General features: G+C 43.8%; 1 protein-coding gene across 1 annotated transcript in view; it reads right to left on the bottom strand.

The window, feature by feature from the left end:
• cetn3 (centrin 3) overlaps positions 1-4,336 on the bottom strand; it is a 6,327-nt gene extending 1,991 nt beyond the window's left edge. The window contains exons 1-2 of the mRNA XM_037692083.1: positions 4,189-4,336; positions 629-764 (exon numbers count right to left, since the gene is read on the bottom strand). Of these exons, the coding sequence (XP_037548011.1) occupies positions 629-764; positions 4,189-4,205 (153 nt within the window). The 5' untranslated portion in view covers positions 4,206-4,336. The remainder of the gene's footprint in view (positions 1-628; positions 765-4,188) is intronic.
• Positions 4,337-12,378: the final 8,042 nt, after the last annotated feature.

Raw genomic sequence — 12,378 nt, 5'->3', positions numbered from 1 at the left:
GATGGATGATGGATGAACGAACGATGTATGGATGGATGAATGAATGAATGATGGATGGATTGACTAACGGACAATGGATGGATGATGGATGGATGCGTGCAGTCCAAAGTGCTGTTATCGTTTGTCAGAGTCCGTGTTCGTGAGGACGTGAGCTGCGTGACAGAGAAGAATCAGGAGAAAAGTTGCAACAACTCAAAAAAAATAAAATAACTTTTGTCTTTTTAAAGCCGTCATGGCAGCCAGATTAGGTCAGACCTGTAGGTTTACTTGTGGTTCCTAGAGTTCTCTGCTCTGGGTCCAAATGAATGCAGTTTAATACTGTGTACTGTATTTTATATTATTATTGTTTATCCTACGTCTTAGATCCTTGTATACTGTTTGTTGATACTTTATATTTTTGCTGCTGTTGGTGTAACTGGGACCTTGAGTTCATAATCTGGTTCCACCTCGTGTGATGAAATGACGATCAAGAACCTTCAAGAGCACATTGCAGGTCCCCATTGTTACATTTATTGCTGGTCTTTACAGCAGCCCCCCCCCCCCCCCCCAGTCATTTCTAAAACTTGAGCTGTGCAGTTGCACAATCGTGTTTCAAACGTTGCACCAGTTTGGATCTGTCTCCAGTCACCTTCAGCTCGTGGTAGTTGATCTCCTGATCTCTGTCAGTGTCGAACAAATCAAAAGCTTCTTTGATTTCATGTTTCTGGTCCTCGGAGAGTTCCCGTTTCTTCCTGCGCTTGGCTTTGTCGGCTGCCAGCTCCGTCCTGTGGAGATGGAGACGCAACAAAAGGGTTTTACACAAACCAGTCAGAGGCAAACTGGTTGATGGTTGATCTTCTGTCAAAACCACTCAGTGAAAAGTTAGCTGGGCGTTTATCGTCATCTCAACGTTAGCCAGCACGGTTCCATATCATTAATGACTTTCTGGATAAAAACCCCTCAGAGTCTCTGTGGGCTCTATGGCCACACCTGGTTTACATCGTGCTGATGACGGAATGAAAGGTGGATGAAGTTCTTGTACTGACGGAAGAGCAAAGGGTCAGAAAATACACAAACAGTTGTTTGTGACTGCAAGGCCACAAGTGAGTCAGGAGGCCACACTGACACAAACCAACTGCCAAAGGCACCAACATGGATCTGCAGGAACGTTTGAACAACCAGAGCGTCTGGAAGACATTTTATGAGCAAACACAGTTCAAGCACAGGTCCACTGGTGCTGAACATCATTTTTTAACAAATACAACAAAATGATCAGTGAATCTTTCCTAACAGAGCACTTCACTCTCAGACTGCAGGTTTACTTGTGGCTCCTAGAGTTTCCAAGAGCAGAATGGAAGCAAGATCTTTCAGTTATCAGTAGGGGTGCACCGACTGCAGTTTTCTGGCCGATCACTGATCACCGATTTCTAAAGTCTGACCTGCTGATTCTGATTTTGGCCGATATCGATTTAGTTTTAAAAGCCACACAGTCAGGTGTTATAATGTCACAATGCACCTTCGATTTACCAGTATTTTATTAAAAAACATGCCCTTGAACAATATCCTAGAAACAATACAATCTTGTTTAACTGGCCATGAGGTGGAGCTCTGAAATATAAATGAAGTTCAGACAATTGTTGTTAAAAATAAAAAAATCAGTAAAATCGGTTTCTCATGCATTTATCGGGTGATTTCCGATTTCCCAAAATTCAGGAAATCGGGGCCGATAAATACCGATCGGCCAGCCGATTTATCGGTGCACCACTAGTTCTCAGGCTCCTCTCTTGTGGAACCAACTTCCAGTTTCTGTCCATGAGGCTGACACATTGTCCAGTTTGAAGACTGGGATAAGACTTTTCGTTTGATAAATCCTATAGTTAGGGTGGGCTTGGGTTTCTTGAGCTACCCCTGCAGAGCCACGTTCTGCTGCTATAGACTTAGACTGCTGGAGGACAAACTGACCACATCCTCTCTCTGCTGCTGCCTTTACTTACTCTGCTCTACCTGTTTGTATTTATTTCTGCTCTACCTGTTTGTATTTATTTCTGCTCTACCTGTTTGTATTTATTTCTGCTCTACCTGTTTGTATTTATTTCTATCTTAACATTTTTTTGTCTTTCCTCCTATAGAAAGTACACCTGGACTATAGAAAGTACACCTGGACTATAGAAAGTACACCTGGACCATAGAAAGTACACCTGGACTATAGAAAGTACACCTGGACCATAGAAAGCACACCTGGACTATAGAAAGTACACCTGGACTATAGAAAGCACACCTGGACTATAGAAACTGGAGATGCACTGATCCGATACCAACATCGGTATCTGTACCGATATCGAGAAAGAAAAAACAAACAAACTTCTGGGTCAGGTATCGTGACGATGTGACCGATCCACGACTGGGCAGATCTAGTCACTCTAACTCTATGCTTTGTGCTCCGAGTGACGTCACGTGCTAGCGTACTGCCTGAACTAATTAAAGTTGTCTTGTGTTTACATGTCTGACCGAGCTGTGAAGCTCTTGGTGCGTTTAATGTTCTGGTGCAGAGTTTTCAATAAATTTGTAATTCAGTACATTCATGTCTGCGTTTAACAAAACAAATGTTTTAAGTTAATTCAGCGCTGGGTTTGTAAACTCAAACATCCAGGTAGACAACAACAATGGCTAAATCATGTCATCTGGACCCGTTTCAGAAACTGGTCCTGATGACATGATTGAGCCATTTTTGTTAATTCAGCACTGATTTCCTGTATCAGATCGGTATCTGCCGATACCAAACTGCAGATATCGGTATCGGATGTGAAAAAAGTGGATCGTGCATCTCTAATAGAAACCACACCTGGACCTGTCATTCTGTGTCTGTTTCTACTTCCTGTTTTCTCTGTTTCTACTTCCTGTCCTCTCAAACCCAGCTGGTCGAAGCAGATGGACGCTTGTCCTGAGATGGTTCTGCTGGAGGTTTCTTCCTGTTAAAGGGAGTTTTTCTTTCCACTGTCTCCTTTGTTCTTGCTCAGGATGGGAGACTGTGATGATAAGAAGATTCAACGAGTGCTGCTTCCTCAGAGAATTTAATAACTGTCTTTTAAAATGTGAATGTTTTTGTTCAGCGTCCTGAGGCACCGTCTGTTGGGACTTGGAGCTACAGAAATAAACTGAATTTAATCACTATGCAGACATTTTACTTGTCTAACGTCCCATTAGCATCATTAGCTTGTTAGCATTGTAAGTGTTGCTAAAAGCAACAGCAGTCTGTGCCTACCTCAGTTTCCAGCTCACAAACCTGCTCCCATCATCCTGGTCCAGTGTTTCTTAACAAACACAGATCTCTAATCCATTTGTTCAAACCTCCCATCAGCAGAAAATATTCCTTTACAGCCTCCAACTGCTGTTCTTCCACTGATTTGACCTCTAAAAGCCCTTCAGACAGCCCATGCAGCTGACTCCTTCTCAGCCAGTAGAAACTTCCTAATGAGTTGAGCTCAGCTGTGATGCGTTCAATGACAGGAACTCTTTATTTTTTATCTTGACCGATCACTGACCCCTAGTGGGCTCAAATGTTTTAGAGTCGGTTCCAAAACACCAAGGGTCAAATTAACAGAAGTCAAATTAAATTGTGAATGATTGCTACCAGCATACTATTGGTGTTACAAAGTATAAAACAGAATGTAAATAAGAGAACCAATGTTGAGGCTGCTTGAACACTTAGCTGTGTTTGTGCACTTTAATCCGTGATAATCTGGTACAGTTCTGTGGGTCAGAAGCTGAAAGTGTGGAAATCATCTGGGATCAATACAAAGTTGGTCCTCTTCTTCATCAAAGTTGTCACAAAGCATTGTTACATGCAGCGATTCATCCTCCTCCACCTCGCAATTAAAAGAGATTTAATAAGGACTGCTCATATTGTACAGCTGCTTGTTGCTCTACAGCTGAAGCAGCTTGTTGCTTTACAGCTGAAGCAGCTTGTTGCTCTACAGCTGAAGCAGCTTGTTGCTCTACAGCTGAAGTAGCTTGTTGCTCTACAGCTGAAGCAGCATGTTGCTCTACAGCTGAAGCAGCATGTTGATCTACAGCTGAAGCAGCTTGTTGCTCAGAGACCGATCAACAAACCTCAGAAATCACAACATGAAGCCATGTGCTAGCTAGTTGCTAACAAGGTGCTACCTGCTTCAGGTAAATGACAGAAGTAACGAAGGAACAGCTTCTTACCTCAGAGACAAACTCATTCCTGGAAGATTTCAGGGTCTTGGAATAAAACGTTAATGTGCAAACACAATCAGAGCCGGACCGAGCCGAGATCCGTTAATTCCGTTGATTTAACAAGAACGAAGCGTCTCAAGAATCCCGGTTTACAGGCGCATGCGCAGTTGGTATTTGAAGCTGTAAGCCACGCCCACTTTCCAATTACGTCATCATCGTGCGTCTTTAGAAAACAAAATCAGTCCATCCATCAATCTTCAATCCATCCACCCAGTCATTCATCCAACCATCGATTTCATCTAACCATCCATCATCCATCCATTCCATCTATCCATCCAATCATTCATCCATCCATCCAGTCATTCATCCATTTATCCATCCATCCATCAGCCATCCAGTCATTCATCCATTTATCTATCTACCCATCCATCCATCCATCCAATCATCTGTCCATCCATCCATCCATCCATCCATCCATCCATCCATCCATCCACCCATCAGGGATGCCTTCATACATTATTATTAACCTTTATTTAACCAGGCAAATTCCAATGAGATCACAGATCTCTTCTGCAAGGGAGGCCTGGACCAGAAGGCAGACTAAAATAACATCTCCTCCTACATGTCACTGCATGAGTGCAGCTACAGCGTGCGCTCTCAGGACATGATTACCTGCAGTGTTCCCTCAGTGCGAACTTAACTAGACAAAAGGACCTTCTCCTGCTCCGCTCCTGTTTCCTGGAATATCTTGTAAAAAGACCTGAAGCTCTCGACCTTTGACCTCTCTAAGTGGCTTCAAACATCTGTTAAATTCCTGGCAAGAACCAGTGCAGACATGTTCCTGTTTTTAGTATTTTACATAACTTTATAATGTACTTATATTTTGGTTATTTTTTATTTCATTTTTTCTATTTACTTTTCATTTTATATGCTTTATATGATTGTCTACTGTTGTCTGTACCTCACCTGAGTTCTTTTTCTAAAACAGGTCTCTCTTGTAAACGAGTCCTCGAGGCTCAATGAGACTAACCTTAAGAAATAAAGCATGAATGAAAAAATGTCCAGACATCTCTCCACAGCCACCTCTTTTGGGAGGATTCCAAGGTGTTCCCAGGACAACCGAGAGACGTAGTCTCTCCAGTGTGTCCTGGGTCTTCCCTATAAGGTCTCCTCCCAGTCGGACATGGTCTAAGCAGGGAGGCGCCCAGAGTCCATCCTTACTAGATGTCTGAACCATCTCAACTAGCTCCTCCGGATGTGGAGGAGCAGTGGTTCTACTCTGAGTCTCTCCTGATAACTGAACTTCTCACCCTGTCTCTGAGGGGAAAGTCCAGCTACCCTGCAGAGGAAACTCATTTCAACCTCCTGGATTCACAATCTCATTCTTTCAGTCTCTACCAGAGTTCAAGACCAGAGGTGAGGGGAGGAACGTAGATTGACCAGTAAACAGAGAGCTTTGTCTTACAGCTCAGCTCCCTCTTCACCACAATGGACCAGTACAGAGTCCACAATACTGCAGACACTGCACCAATCCATCTGCCAGTCTCACGCTCCATTCTTCCCTCACTCGTGAACAAAACCCCGAGATACTTAAACTCCTCCACTTCAGGCAGAACCTCACCCTCGACCTGAAGAGAACAATCCACTCTTTTCAGATTGACACCAAAACTCACACAATCACCACAGCATCATCCAGCACCCCTCGTCGCCCACTGTCTCTCTGGGATGTTACAATATGGTGCTGTCTTTAATATGCGCGTTAACAAAATGCTGTGTGGTGTCACTGATTTGACGAAGGTAAAAGTAAACAATTAGGTTCTGGTTGTCGTACAGATGCACACACTCTCCCACACACAGAGAAAACAGCAGCACAATTACAACATGTGCCGTCATTCGGCCTCCTTGGTGGTTGTCATGGAGATGTCATTCATCAGGTGGATGAAATGATTTTCCTTTCAGTGCGTAACTACAGAAAGTCCTGCGCACTGAGTTCTACTATTATTCAGATGGTGCCGAGTTCTAGCAGCGCTAATGAAAAGACAAACCAGTGATGTCGAGCTTCAGCTACCTGCTCTACCTCTAACTCTCCTGAGCTGCTGCCGTGGTGATGGACTACCATCTCTTTTACCTGCCTGACAACAAGCGTTCATCACTTTCTTTGTCCAAGCAGCAAACAGAACCTGGAGAACCTTGACTGCTGTTGCAAATGTTTCCTTTCACTTACGGTGACACACGCATGCATCATCATCATCATCATCATCGCCTCAGTCGCTGCTCTGCAACAGGAGAGTCCATGTCTGCGAGAGACCGACCCAAGGCTGGTGAGTGGAACAAACTTACAGCATGCAGTCTCAGACTTTACTGATTTTTTTTTTATAATTTCAGAAAAACGGGGTTATGAACTTCAATCGTCTCTTTTTGTATTTGAATAAAACTGAGTTCAGCTTGAAATGATACAAGACTTAACCACGATACCTAGAACAGTTTTCATCACTGATAGCCAAAGCATCGTATTATGAGACACACACACGGTCAGATGATGTAAAATGTTTTTGGACCGTTTCTTTTTGAGAGAAACGTTTCATCTTTCATTCAACAGACTTGATCAGTCTGAGGCTTGCCAACCCAGACCTGTCGTATAAAAAGCATGTCCTTGATGAGTTTCAAGCCAGCGTGCTGTGGAATTCCCAGAAACTGGTTTAACACATGCAAAGAAGGTCAAGTGTACAGACCATTTAGGCCAGGTGTCCTCAGACTGTTTCTGTGAGTAGCAAGTTGGCCATCTGGCCTAAAACATTTGATTGTTATGCATTGATGATCGATTGTTTTGGAGGGATGGTCCCTTTTTGCATAACCCTAACCCAATCTCACACAGGACTGCTGGACATAAGCAGCAGCTACCCCTGCAACTCAGACAGGAAAAGCAGATAAAGATAATGAAAAATGCTCTGTAGAAACCACAAGCCAGTATGTATTTTTATTTTGGTTTCCTGTCCGCTGTGCATGTTTGTTTTCTCTTGTACAGCACTTTGGTTGGCCTTGTTGCTGTTTTAAGGGCTCTATAAATAAATTGGTATGGTATGGTATAGTATATCTATTGTACTGGTCCCAAAACCAGTTAGGGTTATGTCAGGACTTACATTTTGTGTAAACTCTTTTGTCGAAACAAACATGCGAGTTTGTCAAAGAGACACTTTACCAGATTGGTCACTGCAGAGGTTAACAATGACCTCCACAAACAGGGTGCTGAACGAAATTGTGCTCTTGTTAGTTGAAGACCACGAGGAGGGAAACAATTCAATTCAACAATACTTTATTAATCCCAAAGGGAAATTATTTGTTGTTGTAACTCGTTATCCTCATTTCATTAAGAGATGTTATAGATACTGATGCTGTAGACAGGAAGGATCTCTTGTAAAGGTCCATCCCACAGTGGATCCTAAGAAACTGGCTGCAGATGCTGTCCGATCCGTCCACTCAGACTCTGCTGGCCTCTCGGTTCCCCCGGGCTGTAGGACCGCCCGGATGCTGGACAGAACTCCTCCCAGAGCGATGGCCACTCCTCCCAGCAGTCTGCTGAGCTCCTCGTCGCTGCGGACAGCCAACTGTAGGTGCTGAGGGACGATCCTGTCCTTCTGCTGTCATGAGCCGTGTTTCCTGCTAGTTCCAGGATCTCAGTGGTCAGGCACTCGAGCACAGCTGGCAGGTAGATGAGAATGCATCCACAGAACATCCTTTCAACTCATTTGAGATTTGGGGCTGTAGTTGAGATATTATTTGAGCTTTGAGATTTTAATCAGCTGTTGGTTGTAGAAACTGCCTTGTTGCCATGGTTACACATCATAACAAATGTCCAAAACTAAAAAAGTTTCAGTAAAAATCCTTCCAGCTGCACAGCATCTGATACCAGAGGAAACAATCATCCAAAACATGTGATTTACATCCAGAAAAAGAGGAATTAAAGTTTCCAAAATCTCAAAATGAAAGTAACAGAGCTGCTCCAACATGCAGCCACCTTGAGCGGCGCAATTCTAGAACTTTAACATGTCAGGAGACAGAGGGCGAAGATGAAAATCAAGAATGTAGGCCTGAGGGTTGCAACTCTAAATGTGGGGACAATGACAGGCAAAGGTGGCTGACATGATGCAGAGAAGGAAGGTAGATGTTTTGTGTGTCCAAGAGACTAAGTGGAAGGGCAGCATTAGATCAAGGTTCAAACTGTTTTACCATGGTGTAGATAGAAAGAGAAATGGAATGGGGTGGTCCTGAAGAAGGAATTTGCAAGTAAATACTGTAGCAGAGGTGAAAAGAGTGTCAGATAGGGTAATGTATCAGAAGGTAGAAGTAGAAGGTCTAATGGTGAATGTTGTCAGTGGTTATTCTCCACAGGTTGAATGTGAGGTAGAAGTGAAAGGATCTGGATGAAGTGATAGAGAGTATTCCCAGGGAAGAGAGAGTGGTGATGAGAGCAGACCTGAATGGACATGTTGGTGAAGGAAACAGAGGGGATGAGAAGTGATGGTAGGTTTGGTGTACAGCAATAGTGATTAGGGAGACAGGTTGGAAGGTACGTGTTGTGTCCCCTGAACAAAGAAAAGATGATAAGGAAACTTTGGTGGTAGAATAGTGAAAGGCAATTATCCTGAGGAAGAGGTTAGCCAAGAAATAATAGTACAGTGAGAGGACTGATGAAAGGAGACAAGAATGGTAAATGGACTGTACTTATATAGCGCCTTTCTATCTTATCAAGACACTCAAAGCGCTTTACATTACAATCTGTGCCCCATTCATACAAAGTACAGCACCCTACTATATCTCTACAAAACTAATGAAAAAAATCATTCTAAAGAGATTAATCAGAGCTTTATCACATTCATACACCGATGGGACACACATCGGAGGCTATGAGGGGTTCAGTGTCTTGCCCAGGAACACTTCGGCATGTGACTTCTGGTGGATTCGAACCCCCAGCTTTTGCATTGAAGGATGACTGCTCTAATCACTCAGCCACAGCTGCCCCAATATAAGGAGGAATATAAGGAGATGCAACATAAAGCAAAGAGGGAAGTAACAAAGGCAAAACCAAAAACTTATGATGAGTTGCACAAGAGACTGGACACTAAGGAGGGAGAGGAGTATTTGATTCGACTGGGGAGACAGAGGGATCAGGCTGGAAAGGATATGCAGCAGGTTAGGCTTGTTAAAGATAGGAATGGTTATGTTCTAACAAGTGAGGAGAGTGTGATAGGAAGCTATTGAATGAAGAGAATGAAAGAGAAGGAAGAGCAGAGGTCATAGAAACTGTGGACCAGGAAGTGGGAAAGATTAGTGAAGGTGAAGTCCAGAAATCTCTGAAAAGAATGAAGAAGAAGGCAGTAGGACCTGATAACATGAGATTTGGAAATGTCTTGGAGAGATGGCAGTGAGTTTTTGACTCAATTTCAATTACTTATTTGAGGGTGAGAAAATGCCTGAGGAATGGAGGAGAAGTGTTCTGGTGGCCATTTTTAAGAACAAGAGTGATGTACAGAGTTGTAGCAACTACAGGGGAATTAATCCAACATTTTTCAGTCAGGTCATCTGGACAGTTTCTTTTTTTTTTTTTTTTTGTGCTGAAACGTTTCGCCTTCAGTCCAGAAGGCTTCATCAGTCAAGGAAACACACAACAAAACTGATTCTTCCCCCAACAGCTTACTCCAAAGTGGAACAAACCAGTTCTGCTTGTGATAAGATGGTCTCTTTGGTACGCCCCCTCCTCCATTGCCGGCCCTCTTCCTTGTTGACAGTCTTGTCAAACTGGTTGAAAAGGGGAATTAAGTTGATCAGCCACACAATAAAGATCTGGAAGACAGTTGTGGAAACTTGACTTAGACGAGAGGTGACTATCTGTGAGCAGCAGTATGGTTTCATGCCAAGGAAGAGCACCACAGATCCATCTTTGCTTTGAGGATGATGATGGAGAAGTATGAGGGTCAGAAAGAACTTCATTCCCTCCTGGTGCTGAGGGAGGAGCTGTGGTGTTGTATGAAGAAATCTGGAATGGTTGAGAAGTATCTCAAACTGGTACAGGACAAGTATGAGCTCTCAGACTAATATGCTTTGCGAGCTGAACCGTAAGTTGGATGCAATTTCTGAGTATAGTGGGCCATTTGCAGCTCACTCGCCATCATGAAGGATTCGACCTTGGAGAAGGCTAACAAGCACGGACCAGCGGAATGTCCACGGATCTTGCTGTTTGGATTCATCCATTGAGTGTACGAGCAGAACTGATTTGTCAGTAGAGTCTGCCTGCCCAAAACAACTGTTAATCTGAATTTGGCCTCCCCGCTGTCCTTGGACAGGCCAACTTATCTCAATATGCTCCTGGAGGATACGCAAACTATGAAGCTCTGCCTGCCCCCCCATCTGTGGCCTTATCAGAATTGTGTGCTGATAGACACTGTACCATTAGATCAGAACTTTGGAACTTTCTAGAGTGTCCTTGGACAACTCACTGCCTTTGTTGACCTCTATGCATTAATGTAATTTATGATGTCATTGTATGTTGCAGTTTATGTTGCGAGGTCTTTTTTTGCATCTTTTACACTGTGCCCCGTTGGTTTGAGACATGATTTTTTTTACTTCCTCCACCCTCGTATTCTCTTTTCCTCATCTACTCTGTATGTTGTGTGTAACAGGTATCTCTTGTAAATGAGTCCCTAAGGCTCAGTGGGAACTAACCTGTATAAATAGAGGTTGAATGAATGAATGAATGAATGAGGACAGCAGGACAGTGGCGAGATGTGCTGTAAGAGTGACAGTTTCTCCTAAGAGATCTAAAGGGGTTCCCAAGCAAGAGAGATTACAAACCCCTCCAGCAAGTTCTGGGTCTGCCTTGGTTTTTTTTTTTTCCAGTGTGACATGTCTGTAAAACCTCCAAAGGGTAATGTCCAGAAAGCATCTTAGTCAGATGCCCAAATCCCTTATGTGCACCCATTTACTCGAACACAATGTTCTTGATGGACAAACATGGGCATTGAAGTACCTCAGAAGTCCTTAGCTGGAACACCTTTTGAAACCCTTTCTAAGGACTCAAATAAGGCTGGTACTCTAAAATGCCATTCGGTGCATAGACACAAACAACAGTCAGAGCCCGTCCCCCCTCCTGAAGATGCTGGGAAGCTACCATCTTATCTTCCAGCAAAAACTCCAATGCACAGGTACCAAATCAAAGGGCTATAAGCAGATCCACCTTAGCCCAACAACTCATTATGGGCAACCCCAGGGTGGTCCAGCCACTCTAAGGAGCTTGGATCCAAAGCTCACAACGTGTGTCGAGGTGAGCCAGACCACAGCTAGTCTATACCTCCTAACCTCACACACAAGCTCAGGCTCCTTCATCAGTGAGGTGATGTTCCATGTCCCAAGAGCCTGTTTCCTAAGCTAGGGTCAGAGCGCCAAGGCAGGTGATTCAATTCAATTCAAAAATACTTTATTAATCCCAGAGGGAAATTACATATGATGGACCCACACGAAAGCAATACATAACGTCAACGTTCATGCTGAATCATCCAGGTAAAAAAATCCAACAATGTTAGGTCAGGTCATCTGGATGGTTTCTTTTTTGTTGAGAGGCTTCGTCTATCATCCAAAGGACTTCATCAGTCTGAGGAGCAACAACCCACTTCTTGTGGGACAGAGTTTGTTGGTGGCTCCTCGGACAGATGAAATCCTTTGGATGAAGGACAAAATGTCTCAACAAAAAAAGAAACCGTCCAGATGACCTGACTGAACTTTTTTGAATGCCAGGTAACAATCTGTCATTTCACACAATAAACCCAACAATTATTATAAAAAAGATTGGGAGGTTGTATAAAATAAATATCCATATCCAGATAAATAAACATCCAACCATCCATCCATCATCTTTTGCCCACTTCTTCCTTTTCAGGTGGTGGGGGTCACTGGTGCCCATATCCAGCAGTCACTATATGAGAGGCTGGGGACACCTGGACAGTTCTCCAGTCCCTCACAGGGACACCTGGACAGGTTTCCAGTCCCTCACAGGGACACCTGGACAGTTCTCCAGTCCCTCAAAGGGACACCTGGACAGTTCTCCAGTCCCTCACAGGGACACCTGGACAGGTCTCCAGTCCCTCACAGGGACACCTGGACAGGTCTCCAGTCCCTCACAGGGACACCTGGACAGGTCTCCAGTCC

Source organism: Nematolebias whitei, chromosome 18 (assembly GCF_014905685.2).
Source record: "Nematolebias whitei isolate Nwh7 chromosome 18, NemWhi1, whole genome shotgun sequence".
NCBI classification, from domain to species: Eukaryota; Metazoa; Chordata; class Actinopteri; order Cyprinodontiformes; family Rivulidae; genus Nematolebias; species Nematolebias whitei.
This window is presented reverse-complemented; position numbering and strand designations above follow the sequence as displayed.